Here is a 15,201-nt window from a genome sequence, read left to right as displayed (position 1 = left end):
TCCATTTTGTAAACTTCTCCTTTCATATTTAAAGCTGTTTAATACTGGCACTAACCTGTATTTAAAATTTTCTGTGTACAGGCACACCATGGGCTTATGCATGCACTACCTACTATCTTCTGCAGACCCCCTATAGAAGTCAAAGCTTTGGAGATCAAGAGAAAAAGAGAGGGGTATTCATCCTTAGATCCCCTGATGGATAGGGGAGAGTTTATGAGTGAAGACATTCAGAGACCTTACCAATACTTGCAGAGATTCAACAGGAATTTTAACTTGGATCGTTTCAAATATCAAGCTCAGTCGGTGGAAGGTGATCCAGTTGACTGTCTTCATCATCTTTTGTCAAACTGTGGCTTGAAGGACCCATCATGGGCAGAATTGAAGCACTTTACTTGGTTTCTTAACCTTCAGCTTAAAGACTGTGAGGATTCCATGTTTTGTGATCCAGACTTCCTTGCTGACAATTTAAGTGGCTTTAAAGGCTTCCTTGTAAAATTCATGATTCATATGGCTCGAGACTTTGCATCTCCTTCCGTTGACATCTCTGACCAAAGCCCCTCCTTTTTCTCTGAGAATGAAGATGAGGCAGATATCCTAGCTAAACTAACTATTCGGAAGCGATGGGAAAATGAATCTCACCCATACATCTTTTTCAATGCAGACCATTTGACAATGTCTTTCTTAGGATTTCATGTGAAGAAAAGTGGAACTATTCTCAATGCAGTTGATCCACGAAGTGGAAAAGTGTTAATGGGAAATGTGATGTCACAAGAGCTGTATTCAGGCCTTGAACGGCAAAGAATTGACCTTTCTGAGGACTTTGACAAACTAGAGAGAGAAGACAAAATACAAAGAATTTCCTTTGTTGTTGGAGCTCAAAAAGGCTGGAAAAAGGGGCAGTTTGATCCAGACCGTACGTATGAACTCACTGCTGACAATGTCATGAAGATGTTGGCAATTCATATGCGATTCAGATGTGAGATTCCAGTGATCATCATGGGAGAAACTGGCTGTGGGAAGACACGGCTTGTGCGCTTTCTCTGTGATCTGCAACGTGAAGGTAGAGATGTTGAAAACATGAAACTAGTCAAAGTTCATGGAGGTACTACTTCTGAGACTATCTATACAAAGGTGAGAGAGGCAGAAAAACTTGCTCTGGACAATCGCCAAAATTTCAAACTTGACACAGTTTTGTTTTTTGATGAAGCCAACACAACTGAAGCAATCTGTGCAATCAAGGAGGTTCTATGTGACAAAACTGTACAGGGTTACCCTTTGAAGAAAAATTCTGGTCTGAAAATAATTGCTGCCTGCAATCCCTACCGAAGACACAGCTCTGAAATGGTTGATCGCTTGGAGCGAGCTGGGCTTGGATACAGAGTGAAAGCTGAGGAAACTGAGGATCGCCTTGGTAAAGTTCCCATGAGACAGCTTGTGTATCGTGTGCACCCTTTACCCCCAAGCATGGTGCCTCTCGTATGGGATTTTGGGCAGTTAAGTGATTCAACTGAACTGTCTTATATTCGTCAGATTGTGCAAAAACAAATTAGAGATCATGATTTGCCCCTTACATGCCAGAAAGTGATCACAGAAGTTCTGACTGCCTCTCAAAGATACATGCGCAGTCAAAAAGATGAATGCAGCTTTGTAAGTCTTAGGGATGTGGAGAGATCAATGTCTGTCCTGGTCTGGTTCTACAACCACAGAGATCATCTTTTTCCAAATAACTACTTGATCGAAATGGAACAGATGGCCTTAAAATGCTTGGTGCTTGCCGTGGGTGTTTGCTATTATCCGTCACTTGAAAACAAAGGTCCATACCTCTCCGCTGTAAGTAAATGCTTTCCTCATCCATTCAACTCCGAAGAATCACTGGAGCAGGAAATATCTTCATGCCAAGACTTTTTTCTTGAGAACATTAAAACAAGAGAAACAATTGCTAAAAATCTGGCTTTAAAAGAGAATGTTTTCCTCATGGTGGTCTGCATTGAGTTGAGAATTCCCCTCTTTCTGGTTGGCAAGCCAGGGAGTTCAAAATCTCTTGCTAAGACTGTTGTAGCAGATGCCATGCAGCGTCAGGCCTCTCACTGTGATTTATTCAGGAAACTCAAAGAGGTTCACATGGTGTCTTTCCAATGCAGCCCTCACTCAAGTCCTGAAGGCATCATTGGAACCTTTCGGAACTGTGCACGTTTCCAAAAGGATAAGAACTTTGATGAGTATGTTTCGGTAGTTGTGCTTGATGAAATAGGACTTGCAGAGGACTCTCCTCAGATGCCACTGAAGACATTGCATCCTCTTCTAGAGGATGGATGCATAGACAGTGAGAGGCCACAGCCACACATGAAGGTTGGATTTGTTGGAATCTCAAACTGGGCTCTTGACCCAGCAAAAATGAACAGAGGCATTTTTGTGTCCCGTTGGGACCCAAGTGAGAAAGACTTAGTAGAGACAGCTGAAGGAATCTGCTCATCCTCCAGAACCGTTCTTCTCAAAATCAAGCACCTCCTGCCAAAGTTGGCAAAGGGCTTCCTAAACATCTGTAAAAATGACAGTGAACAGTTCTTTGGACTCCGAGATTATTATAGCTTGGTAAAAATTATTTTTGCAACAGTCAAAAATTCAGATCAAGAACCATGTGACCGTGAGTTGGCAGAAGCCGTGTTGAGAAACTTCAGCGGACAAAGGGATGGTTTTGATCCACTTGATAACTTCAGGGACCTCTTCCCGAGTGTTCAAGAAGTTCAAAGGCCAAGTACATTGAAAATGATTGAACAAAACATAGACCGCCACAATGACGAAGAGTGCCGCTACCTTCTTTTGCTTACAACTAACAATGCTGCCTTGTATATAATCCAACACCATATTTTCTCGAAGCAGAAGTACACATGCCCTGAAATTGTGTTTGGTTCAGGATTTCCAAAAGACCAGGAGTATGCCCAGATATGTCGCAATGTTAGTCGAATAAAGGCATGCATGGAAACCGGCCGAACTGTGATCCTATTGAATCTCCTCAATCTGTATGAGAGCCTGTATGATGCTTTGAATCAATATTATGTCTACTTCAGTGGACAGCAGTATGTCGACTTGGGGCTTGGTTCACACAGAGTAAAGTGTCGAGTTCACAGAGACTTCAGACTGGTTGTGGTGGAGGACCAGGAAAAAGTCTACAAAAGGTTCCCTGTTCCTCTAAAAAACAGGCTTGAGAAACACAAAGTTGATAGGAGTACAGATTTGACTCCTTGGCAGCACAGAGTTTTGGAAAAACTCAAAAAATGGACACAAGAGTTCTCAAGACTTCAGCAATCTGAATCTACTGCAGCAAATTTTAGCTTATCAGATGCCTTTGTTGGTTTTCATGGTGATGCTTGTGCCAGTGCACTCCTTCAGGCTTTAGAGAAAATACAAAAACAGGGCCATGATAAAGCTATTAAAAACTTTGAACCCATGTACGAGAATGATATCGTCAGTGAACCAAGTGAAGAGGGCTCTAACACTTCCATGGAAAAGGACATAGACAGGAAGAGAGAGGAAATTGAAGCTTATCACTCAGTAATTGGTAAAGATGAAGATATGACTGGTACCGAGTCACATAAGGAAATGCGAAAATTCCCTGAAGAGGTGGAAGGAGACTGTGCTTCAGTGGAGGTTGACAGCAAGGTAGACTACACAGAAGTTGAAAACACTGGCACTCTTGGAGATGCTTCTGAGCTTGTGAAAATGGATGAAAATCCTCATGACCTCGGGGCAAGAGAGCACATGGAGTACATTGAAACCATGGATGAGGAAGAGGAAGCCTTTGAAACTGCCAAAAGCATTCTCTTGAACTGTGCCACACCAGACTCTATACTGAGGCTGAAGTATTCAGAATTTGGAAATCAAGAAAAAGACAAACTTCAGAGAACATATTTTCATCAGCAAAGCCATAAATCTCTCCGAGACCTGATAGACAGCCATTTGAACAAGACCGATCAGGACAAGAGCAGATTCTTAGAGGTAATGTTCACTTTTGTAGACGGTGTATGTATGTATCCTTTTTCAAAAGTTTGGTGATTGATGATTTTCACTTGTAATGAACTTGATTTCATGTCTTATCCTGAAAGTTTACTACCATAAAAGGGAATGATTTTATTTATGTTAGATAACAACATTCTCCAGTCTTCTCACTGGAGCTGATGTGAGAAGGATTGCCGCAGCCTTGGGTTTGTCCACTGAAAGGCTTCTTCTGCTCTCTTTACACCAGTTTGACACAGAAGCCTCTTTTTGCTGCAAAATACGGTACAATTCAGACATCATTTATAAGCACACCTTGCAAAGTTTATATTATTGATGTTTTCTGTGAATTGATTTAGTAATTTGTACCTTACACTTTAGCCATAAAATGGTCCACAATTTCAAATATGTTTTACCTCTTTTTTTTTTTAACCAACAGGTCCTTCCTGAGAGATTCTGGGCTCTCTCTACATATTCTCCTGGTTCAGATGGACATGGATGAGTCCATGTGCAAAAATGAACTTATTGCTTCAGCAAAGTAAGTCCTTTGATGCTGTAAGCTTGAAAAAAATAAAAAATAAAGCAATCTCTAAGAACTACTTTCAGAAAAAAAGTGTTGTTATATTGCTACATTTTTAAATAATATACTTGCATTAAAATGTGTGGATTTCATTTGGTGTCAAGCCATATTAAAGTATGCATGTATGACCATTCATGTATCAATCCTCTGCCCTCAGATACTGTACCATGAATGAAATTTTGTCCCTAAAGTCAGATGAGTACAACTTCTATACTGTGTTCATCACAAAGCTTTCCAGAATTGGGGAGCATTGTACAACAAGTGGCAACAAGTACACTGGCTTTCAAGGAGGTAAGTGGAACTATGTTGGCAGGTGAAACATTTGCAGGATATTGTCAAATAAACATTCTTAACAAATCATTTTTTGCTTAAGGAGTTTGGCTATCTGCACATATTGATGACCTCAGAGATTCCGATGACATGAGCTTAGATCTACAGGCTTTTTGTGCGATACCCATAAGTAAACTCATCTCACAGACAGTGAAATCAGGTATTATAATGCAATAATAAAAACAACCACTCAGAACACCCTTGATCAGTGAGCAACCACTCAGAACACCCATGATTGTTACAGCAAGTTTTATTTGGGCAAGCACCCCTCACATTTCCTTCAAAATATGAAAAAATCTTTTTTTATACAGATGTCAAAGATTTTGAAGAAATGGATATGGACAGACCAGAAAGTCAGAAGGTAAATGCCTTTGAAGCTTACAGATGCATGGAGAGGTTTAAACATGCAGAGATGGGTCATATTAAAAGGAATCGCAAACCTTTTGACAGAAACACTATGTGTATTTGGTTGGCAGGGAGATTCAGCATGTCTACACAGTTTATCCCTCATTAGATCTTGCACCCAGAAAGCTGTGTCATTGCTGAGAGACACAGGTAAAAAAACCTCCAGGAGTATGGAGCGCATGAACATACTGTTTGGCCTTCTGGGAGATGACCCTGGGAAAACAGGAGGTTGGTTGGTTTTATAACCTTTTTTTTGACGCTGTTTACCCTATTAAATTTGTATAATTGTAAAGTATTGCTTAATCTAGAAATTGTGAGAATATATCATGTTTACAGCTACAAGTGTGGTCTCTCTTTGTGTGTTTTCAGTACGGTTCCAAAAAGTGTTGCAAATGAGGCTGGTGATTGCAATGATACAAAGGGAGGAGCTGATTCCTAATGCAAAAGACTGGGCTTATAAAGAGGCAAAGAACCGTGAAGCCTTACAAGAAGGCGGAACACTTCGGTACTGCAACACTGCAATGCCACTTCAGACTCCATAAAACATATAAAAAACAACCCAACAAAAAGACAAACAATACAAAATAATCTATCTGTCAGTCTGGATTACTGGTTGGTTATCTCTAATCTGTCTATCTTTATCAAAACATTTTTTATGTATTTGTCTTTAGGCACACTTTGTGGCGTAGTCTACAAGGTGTTTTGAGCCCAGTGCTAGCCCGAGTGTTAGAGGTGTTGGACAGAGACCGTAATTTGTATTTATTGTATGGGGAAGGGCTCAGCGAGGGACTGGTCCAGTTCTGGCTGGATATCTTTGAAGATCAACAACTCCTTGACCTAACACTCTCACAGAATGCAAGGTATTTTTAAATGTATTACAACCTTAGTAAACACTGTGCAATTGTTTAGTGTTGAATGCCCAATGAGAAACATGTTCTAACACTCTCATTATTGACATAGAGACACTTCAAGATAATACTGTTGTGTGATAGCTGTAACTGCCATTTAAACAGTTCTATTGCACTGTTCATTGATTTTTGTTGGAGGCAGAAAGGTATAAAAGGTAAAAAGCTTTCAAATGTCTTAACTGCAACTGATTAGGCTTTTTCACCATTAGTGCTCCAGAGCAGGAGATTAACGTGCAGTGTCACCTGTTTATTGGAGAAGAGGAACACCCTTGTGCTGCTCCTTTTAGCTGGCTGATGAAAAAAATCTGCCAAAGTTTGTGGGAGGAATCAGAGTTTATACGAGGTAATTTTTTATGTGATTAGCTACAATTGGCCAGTTAGCTAAACAGATACCACATACACACATTTTGGGTAAAACACCAGGGTAGGGTTGCACCAGCAGTTCTCACGTAAGTTGGGACGTAAAGTTCACACGAAGGGCTTAGTAACTACTAGTTAGTTTGTAACTAAGTCAGTGCTTAATTTGGTTGCACCACCTGTTCTTAAGGCAAGACTTAACTAGTAGTTAACTTAACTAGTTAACTCTAAAGTAATGCGTATTTGCATAATATGATGTTTACCTGAATTTATCCAATAAGCAGCTTTCAAATTTGTACACAAACACGTTAAAAAGCCATCAGCTTCAATTTGATCTTGTTACGGTTGATGTTCAAACCTTGTTTGTTCACGTAGTTGTAATAAATTTTATCCCCATTAAAATAGGATACGTAATAAAAGCAGATTTAATAAATAGCATATTTGCCCTGTGTAAATAACAATATAAAGGAACTGTATCTAAAATAAATAAGGGGTGATAAATAAATACTAATACAACAGGCTGGAAAAATAGATATTTATTCATTTTAATATCCTATATATATATATATTTTGAATGTGTTGAAACTTCACACCGGGCGATGAATCCTGAAAACAGCACCATTAGATCAGTTTCATGCTGAAGACCTGTTTAAAAGTAATTTTTTTTTTTATCTCTCTCGTAAATGTAAACGAGTGTAAATGCCAACATCATCATATATGTCGAAGGGATTGATGCCTGTCAACCAAAACATGAGCTCATTGATGTCATTAAATGAGTCTGCTTTTTCATTCCATCCATTACTCCTGGTCGGAGTCTGCTGTAAATATTTAGTTTATACGTAGGGTTACGTCCTACCTAAGTTTAATGGTGCAACGCTCAAATATTTAGTAGTGCGTAAATTGTGACTTAGTGCCCATTTACGCCACAACTAGGCTAAGTTTTAACTTACGCACATCTGGTGCAATCGGCCCCTGCAGCTTTAGGATGCAAAATCATGCAAAACAGTATTCTCCATGCTTTCCCTTTTAACTGCGTCTAAAATGTTTAAAGAGAGTGTTCACCAAAAATGAAAATGTTGCCATCATTTTCTCACACTCATGTTGTTTCAAACCCAAATTATTTTCTTCCGTTGAAGAAAATGTTAGGCGGAATGACAGCCTCAGTGCCATTCACTTTCATTGCATCTTCTAACCAAACAATTAATTTAGCAAAAAATTGAACATCTCCTTTTGTGTTCCATGGAAGAAAGTAATACAGTATTGGAACAATAAGAGGGTGAGAAATTTATGATAGAATTGTACATTTTTGGTGAAATGTCCCTTTTTGTCTCAGGCGCTGATCAAGGCAACAAAGTGAGGATTCAGCAGTTTGTTAGTGCTGTGTCAAGCAGTGGACTTGGCAACTATATCGAAAAACTTTCAGAGGGAGAGAGACTTGAGTTGGGTCAGCGCTACCTGACTGACTATGTACTTCTGTCATTCAAAATCCAGTCTGAGGAAGAGCTAAGGGTGAGATACACACAAATGTTTTATCTGTTACACAAATTTAAAGTATTTGTTCTAATTTTCTAATGTGGGTGTGTGTGCATTTGCTCACAGGTCTTCTCTACTGCAGTGTGGGGTTGTGTGTATGCTCTGCAGAAAGATATGTCAGTAACCCCTGAGCTTTCCCCATCATGGATCCTTGCAGCAGCCCAAATCTATGCACCACGCCTGGACACATTATCACATGCCTTTCAGCTCAATCCCCAGCTGGTACAAACCATCCAGCAGCCGAGACTAAAGAAAGAAGCTCCTGATATGGTGAGAACTAGGAGATGGTAGTGTATTAGCCTTGCTGAGAAGACCAAATAAGACCAGCATGAGTTTCCAAGTTAGCTTGCGAAGAAGCCTTGTGGTGTGATGCCAGCATCCCATGCTGGGGACCAGCATACAAAATGCAACATACGATGGTGACTTAGATCCCAGTGCCTATTTCAACTGCTTCTATATTGTAATATAACTACTAACAGACCAAATATAACTGAGTATAATCAAACCACTATATGTACTGTAAATGAAATCATGTTCTGCGGGATTAAGAGAGCTTTATTTTGTGTTGTTTTATTACAGTGTGAGGACATTCTAGCTGTTGGTATCTGTGTTGAGGAAACAAAGCTCCTACCATTAACATCAAAATCTGAGTGCCAGACCTTCTTGAATTGTGTTGAGCAGCTGCAGCCGTGTTTAGAGAGAGTGTTCAGTCCAAGCTATTGTGCCCTTTGCAGCCCTGGTTGTCTGAGCCAGCTGGACACTATAAAGTGAGTTATGAAGATTATGTTGCAGAAATTAGAAAATAGAAGATGTCATGATTACACATTCTATGCTAAATACACAGTAAAATAATGGTGCATTAATATGTAATGAGAAATTTTGATAAACTTTATTTTACACGCTTAGGTCAGTGTGGCATGGGATGATGCTAGTGGCTGCCTTCATTGAGCAGGTGATAGTTAAGATGAAAGTAGGAGATGAGAGGATAGAAACACTGACTCTGAAACACTGCAGCCAGTTACATGGGGTGAGTCTTACACTTCCTGTCTTGTCTGTTTATTAGGTTTTGTCAGAGAATTCAATGTTTACATGCCATCCCAGATGTGTATGACTTTCTTTTTTCTGCTGAACACAAACAAAGATTTTTAGAAGTATATTTCAGCTCTGTAGGTCCTCACAATGCAAGTGAATGGGGACCAACATTTTGAAGCTAAAAAAGGACATACAGTAAAGGCAGCATAAAAGTTATCCATACAACTCTAGTGGTTAAATCCATATCTTCAGAAGCGATATGATAGGTGTGGTTGAAAGCCCTTTATTACTATCAATCTCCACTTTCACTTTCACATTCTTCTTCTTTTATTTTTGGCGATTCACATTTTTCGTGCATATCGCCACCTACTGGGCAGGGAGGAGAATTTATAGTAAAACTAAATTAAATATTAATCTATCTCTCAACCACACCTGTCGTATCGCTTCTGAAGATATAGGACCTACAGAGCTGAAATATTCTCCTAAAAATCTTTGCTTATACTTTTTCTTCTCTCACAGTTGATGGAAGAGTCTCCTGATTTGAGAAGCAAAGGCAATCTTCAGCAAATCATCCGCATTCTCAATGGTTTTCACGATGAGTCCATCAGCAGAGAACTAAGGTACACTTGAATTTCTTGAGCTGTACTACTGTTGATAATAGTAGTATGCTTATATTATTGAAAACTATTGCTATTGTAATTACTTATTTTATTTTAGAATTTGTATTATATTTGACTAGATACAACTAATGACTTTATAAACTGCTTTTTGTCTGTACTATTTTTAATACACCATGTATTTCTGTAAACGTATTTCTTTTACACAGCTTTCTGGGATACTTGATTCTGATTGGTCAGTTGTGACACTAAGCAGTCAAAAAGTTTTGTATAACGATCGCTAAACTATATATTTCTCCATTGTCCATAGCAACATCTTGCTCTCTTCGCATCATTTCGTGGTTTTGCAAATCAAACTGTTCTAAAATAGCCTCTTAGGACTTTAGTATAAATTTTATGTTGAGCTTAGCCCTTTTGATAGATGGACAGAAGTTCAGGAGGGCTCAGTTTAAGGAAAAAAATGAAAACATTGCTCAGAACAAATGTTGATCATAATAATGTCCATCTGACTGTACATTAATGGATGCCATACATATCGTTCCTTTTCAGCACTAATAATTCCTTTGGTTATTGACTCTGTGTGCTCGTTCTACACAGGTTTGGTGTGAAGTGTTCAGTGTGCCTGTCGGATCTGTCAAAGCCCACTGCTCTTCCCTGTGATCATGTGTTCTGTCTGTCCTGTCTGAAGAGATCCATAGAGAGAGAAGGATCTGAGTACTGTCCCGTGTGCAGAGCATCTCTGCCCAACAACTACCAGCCCACTGTCTCCAGAAATGTAGAGTGAGTTTAACTCCTGCTCTGTGTAATCTCTGATACCCACTGAATGAAACAAGAAAATTGTTCCTTATAATTTTCATAAATTAAAGGGACAATTCACTTCATTACTGTAGTTCATTTTTAAGTTGAATGTTTGTTTGATTCTGTGTCTTTTACAGTTTAGCCCTGAGACAGCATAAAGAGATAAGGAAATGTTGTAACAGCTTTTTCCTGGAGGTGGTCTCTCGCTTTTGTCTGACTGATAAACAAGACCCCCCAGAGGATCTGGTTGAACTGCTTTTCTCTCTCCTCATCTCAGCACAAGGTAGGGGGATTTCAGTGTGGTTTATAAAAGGGACAGTTCACCCCAAATGAAATGTCAGTAGAACATAAAGGGGGATGTTTTGAAGAGTGTATTTGGTCACTCTATTCCATGCAATTACAATGAATGGGAACTGCAGTTTTCAAGCTTCTAACCCTTATGTTGTGTTCCGGTCATTTTGACCTGGATTACTTTTTCTTTCTTACAATTTTTTTTTACTTAATCCAATAGAAATAAAATCCTTTAGATGAGCACGTATGTGGATGTGTGTTTGCACACACAAAGTCCTCAGACATGTGCACACACACACATAATATGAGTTGAGCGCCCTTTTATGCATTGTCTTTCCATGTACACGCTTTAAGGAATAGTTAAAGATCTACTTATCATATTATGTTGTGTTTGGGCTCATTTGAATTGGGATAGTCTGCTGTAAGTTAAGCTATGTCATTGTCTATGTTATATGTATGTTTCAGGGAGTATTAAGGAGAAACATCACAAAAAGACACTCCTGTTTATTATATTTATGTGTGTCTGTGGGAATTTCATACACTAAAACTCACTGCAGTTTGGCCTCTGAGTGAAACTAATTTGCTCATTGCATTCTACGAACTGAGACCTTTCCAACGATATATAACACATGGCTATCTCATCTTTTTTATGGTTTTACCAACTCTGAATATAATTGTTGTGAAAACAAATTTGCAAATGGTGAGAACAAAACAGTTCTTATTTTTCAGCAAATTAAAAAGCAGTTTTTAAGAATTGGTAGGATCTAGGGTTGTCACGTTGTACGGTGTTACCGGTTTTACTCGGTACAAGGGACAACACCGGTGTGAAATTTTATACTGGGTAAAAGGGGGAAACATTATAAATGGAACTTCCAATATCAATACAATAGCCTAACGAATAGAATAGCCTTAAATAAAGAATAGTTGCCTAATGAAGATTTGTGACCCATGATAAATTAAGGTTCATTATCAAATAACGCATTGAAAGCCGGATGTTCTTTACCAACATATCAAATTACTGGCAGCAAAGTATGCGCACTGACAGAAGATGTTTAATTGCAGGTTGCGAATATAATGTGCAAGGTAGTATGTAAGATGTCTCGGATTCAGAATGACACAAGAAATGCTGTTAGACACACAGACACCTACTTGAAGAAACACACTTTATTATATTTTTAAGAACAGATAACAGAAAAGCCATTTATGCACATGTCTGATGCACTGTTTGTTCAGAGGCGTGCCGTCTCTTGGAACACGCGTATGTAAAGGGTTCTCACTCTTTTTTAGTTTCAGTCTTCTGAAATTTGGAAAAATGATGTCAGACCATCTCAGTTCGGGAGTTGCTTTGAGTTCATTTCGCTGTATTTCCACAGAGCAGTTTGTTGTGAACAACTCTGCAGGGTCACTTTTATATAGCCTATACATCTGTGATTAAATCATAAAATAATACAAAAACACGTTCACCTTGAACCATGATTTATATTTCAGTGATTATTATCATCATTATAATTATTATGTTTACATTTATAATTGTTTTTAGATCTTAATTTGTATTAGTAATTTTCCACCTGTTGTCATAGACGGATACTTGCATGACGGTAAATGATTTATTTATTTTTTTGACCACTTTATTTTAATTGCTTTTTCATTCATTTGAAGTGCAATTTGAATTTAGAAATGTCTTTGGTTTAAGTTTTTAGTTTTTTAAATAAGTATAAGTAAATAATGTAATTTTCATTGCAAAATCACTAAAGCAAGAATATTCACCGATCCCTCAGCCGGTGGGTTGGTGATGTAATTGGATATTGTGATTTTTTTTTTTTTTTTTGTGAACATATTTCTTGCATATCGCCCAGCCCTAGGAGGGAACAATACAAATTTATTCACACACATTCAAAGTCATTACCCTTCCGAAGCCGAGTCCTGGGATGAAAGGTAATAAAACACTAACATTAAACCCGCAACAACCCACAAAAAGACAACGAAATACCTGACCGGTAACCCATGATGGAGAGAATGCACCTATGAAGTAGGTTCATTGCCAAAGAGATGTTGCCCTTCACAGCTGTTGAAAAGCGATCTTTCAAAAAGTTGAACAACACACATTTTAATTGCGCTTCATTGTTTTCAGTTTCATTTGAATGTTTTGTTAAAATAAATATAAAATAAAGTTCAAAGTTTGAAATTAAGCTGCCTTGCGTTATTGTGTAGGCTATTGTTTAACGAAAATTACCCCATAGCCACTTGGCGTCCAACCAGCGGTAATACAGGTGTTAGTCGGTTTGAACGTGAACACCGCATCGGTGTGAAAATTATGATGTCGTGGCAAGTCTAGTAGGATTCCAGATTCAGATTCTAAGCTTTAAAATGACAAATGATGATATTTTGTTCAGATCAAGTAATTGGTTATTAATTTATTATGTAATTATTATATAATCTTTTGTTTTCCGCAGAGAGTGCACCCACTAGCCCGGTATGAGCTCAGTTCAATGAATCCTTCTATCAATAAAAATATATATATTTTAAAATATGTTCAAAAAAGGAGTACAATACCTATCATAAATACAAAAAAAAAAAGGTTGATAAAAAGATCTAATACAATATCTTGTGATAATATATGCAATATGAGAGATTCATAAACAATCTAAGTGGGCCGGTCATTTTCATTGGACCATATGAGTATAATAAAGTGGTCCAAACAGCTTCTGGCTGCATTCCAAGTCTTCTGAATAGCTTTGGGTAAGACACAGACTGAAATGTAATCATTATTCACTGATAATCCTCCCCTCTAGTGAGTAGTTTAACCATTGCGACTGGATCATTGAGTCTTTTATGTATTTCACTTGAGAACTGGATCAACCCAATTCATGAACAAATCATTCACACCGGTGTTGTAAACTAGATTAACTAATTCATTGAAAAGATCGGACACAAACGAATGATGTACTCTCTGTATGTGCATATGTTACAGGAGATGTTTATAAGACCAGAGATCTCACACCTTTCCTGGAGTGTGTTGACCAAAGCCCTGTAGTGCGCTCTGTGCTGCCTAAACTCCTTCTGCAATATAGGTACCTACTGTTATACTGCAATAACAATCACAAATACATGTACTGTACATACACATTCATTCATATGTGTCTTCACATGCTGTATTTAACTTTAAAGTTGCAGTATTGCCTTTGTGTACTGAACTTTCGACTTCACAGTTGTTTTGAGAGTTTTGCTTAACACTCAAAAGTTTCTCATCAAGATTTGATACAGTTTGATATAAGGTGATCTCTCCAGCTTCAAACAGGTGAAGAAGCATATTCAAAGCTACTTAGAAAACTTGGAGAGCAAGCTTCTGGACCAGGAGGACAGAACTGAACTCTATCGGCTCTTTGTCAACTGTTTCCAGGTGTGTGATAATCCCACCCTTTTGTAATTCTACCTGTCCCAGGTGTATTTGCAAGACTTATTCACTCATTATTGAAGGCAATCATCACTATTGCTTCCATTTACAGTTGCAGCCAGTTTAATTATTGTTAAAGCTCTGCATATTTGTGTCTAAAAGCAGATGTGTGTTTATTCAGGATTCCTTGCTCTGTTCTGGATTAAATGGAGCTGTTGATGTGGAAGAGAATCATAGATGTCTGCAGGAGAATGTGAACTTCCTCAGCCGATTGGCTCGTAAACAGACGACTTCCAGACAGCATGACCCAGCTGAGTTTCTGCTGTCTATGGCTCATCTCAGAATGTGTCTGGACTCAGCTGCCCATATCCTGCCCAAAGCTGTTGACCAAAAAAATGGTGAGGGGGCCTCAGTTCCATCTGCAATTATGCTTGGATATTAGAAGTATTTTAACATAAAGAAATGACACCTTCACCTTCAAGGGAGATTAAAGGCAAAAACATCACAAGAATAAAGACAACTAACACATCAAACTGCATGATTACTTAGTTTAAGGGACACCCTATTACAATTTTCTTCAAATGCATAAGCAAACTGAACACAGAAAGAAGCAGTGCCAGTTCTAGACCATTTTAACTGGGGGGGCCAGGCTGGGGCCAGGTGTTTTTGTAGGGGGACAACTGCATTATACCTTAAATGTCCTCTGTACAAGTAACAAAATTTGCTATTTTATATTTGCTAACGTAATACAGTTTTTTGATGACAACCAAGATTTAACAACCAAAATTTTGTATAAATGATGAATAAAAAGGCTCATGACAAATGTTTGAGTCAATACACCATAGCATTCTGGTTTTGCCCACAAACTCTATGGCATTTTGCCATGTTGCTGTAAAATGGTATTCCATGTAAAATCTCAATTTGTATTCATAAAAGAGTTAATAAAAGCTGTATGCATAATAA

The 15,201-nt window shown here is 38.3% G+C and overlaps 1 protein-coding gene across 2 annotated transcripts in view; it reads left to right on the top strand.

Moving 5' to 3' along the window:
• Positions 1–15,201, top strand: part of LOC127423573 (E3 ubiquitin-protein ligase rnf213-beta-like) — a 54,722-nt gene that overhangs the window by 24,848 nt on the left and 14,673 nt on the right. For both annotated transcript variants that reach the window (XM_051667997.1, XM_051667995.1), the window contains 20 exons: positions 82–3,996; positions 4,142–4,278; positions 4,433–4,531; positions 4,731–4,864; positions 4,947–5,063; positions 5,215–5,264; positions 5,380–5,536; positions 5,678–5,813; positions 5,980–6,168; positions 6,426–6,559; positions 7,907–8,082; positions 8,173–8,376; positions 8,686–8,873; positions 9,013–9,133; positions 9,658–9,758; positions 10,353–10,535; positions 10,691–10,836; positions 13,816–13,915; positions 14,133–14,244; positions 14,420–14,636. In XM_051667997.1, the coding sequence (XP_051523957.1) occupies positions 82–3,996; positions 4,142–4,278; positions 4,433–4,531; positions 4,731–4,864; positions 4,947–5,063; positions 5,215–5,264; positions 5,380–5,536; positions 5,678–5,813; positions 5,980–6,168; positions 6,426–6,559; positions 7,907–8,082; positions 8,173–8,376; positions 8,686–8,873; positions 9,013–9,133; positions 9,658–9,758; positions 10,353–10,535; positions 10,691–10,836; positions 13,816–13,915; positions 14,133–14,244; positions 14,420–14,636 (6,616 nt within the window). The remainder of the gene's footprint in view (positions 1–81; positions 3,997–4,141; positions 4,279–4,432; positions 4,532–4,730; positions 4,865–4,946; positions 5,064–5,214; positions 5,265–5,379; positions 5,537–5,677; positions 5,814–5,979; positions 6,169–6,425; positions 6,560–7,906; positions 8,083–8,172; positions 8,377–8,685; positions 8,874–9,012; positions 9,134–9,657; positions 9,759–10,352; positions 10,536–10,690; positions 10,837–13,815; positions 13,916–14,132; positions 14,245–14,419; positions 14,637–15,201) is intronic.

This window comes from Myxocyprinus asiaticus, chromosome 32, assembly GCF_019703515.2.
Source record: "Myxocyprinus asiaticus isolate MX2 ecotype Aquarium Trade chromosome 32, UBuf_Myxa_2, whole genome shotgun sequence".
In the NCBI taxonomy this organism is placed as follows: Eukaryota; Metazoa; Chordata; class Actinopteri; order Cypriniformes; family Catostomidae; genus Myxocyprinus; species Myxocyprinus asiaticus.
This window is presented reverse-complemented; position numbering and strand designations above follow the sequence as displayed.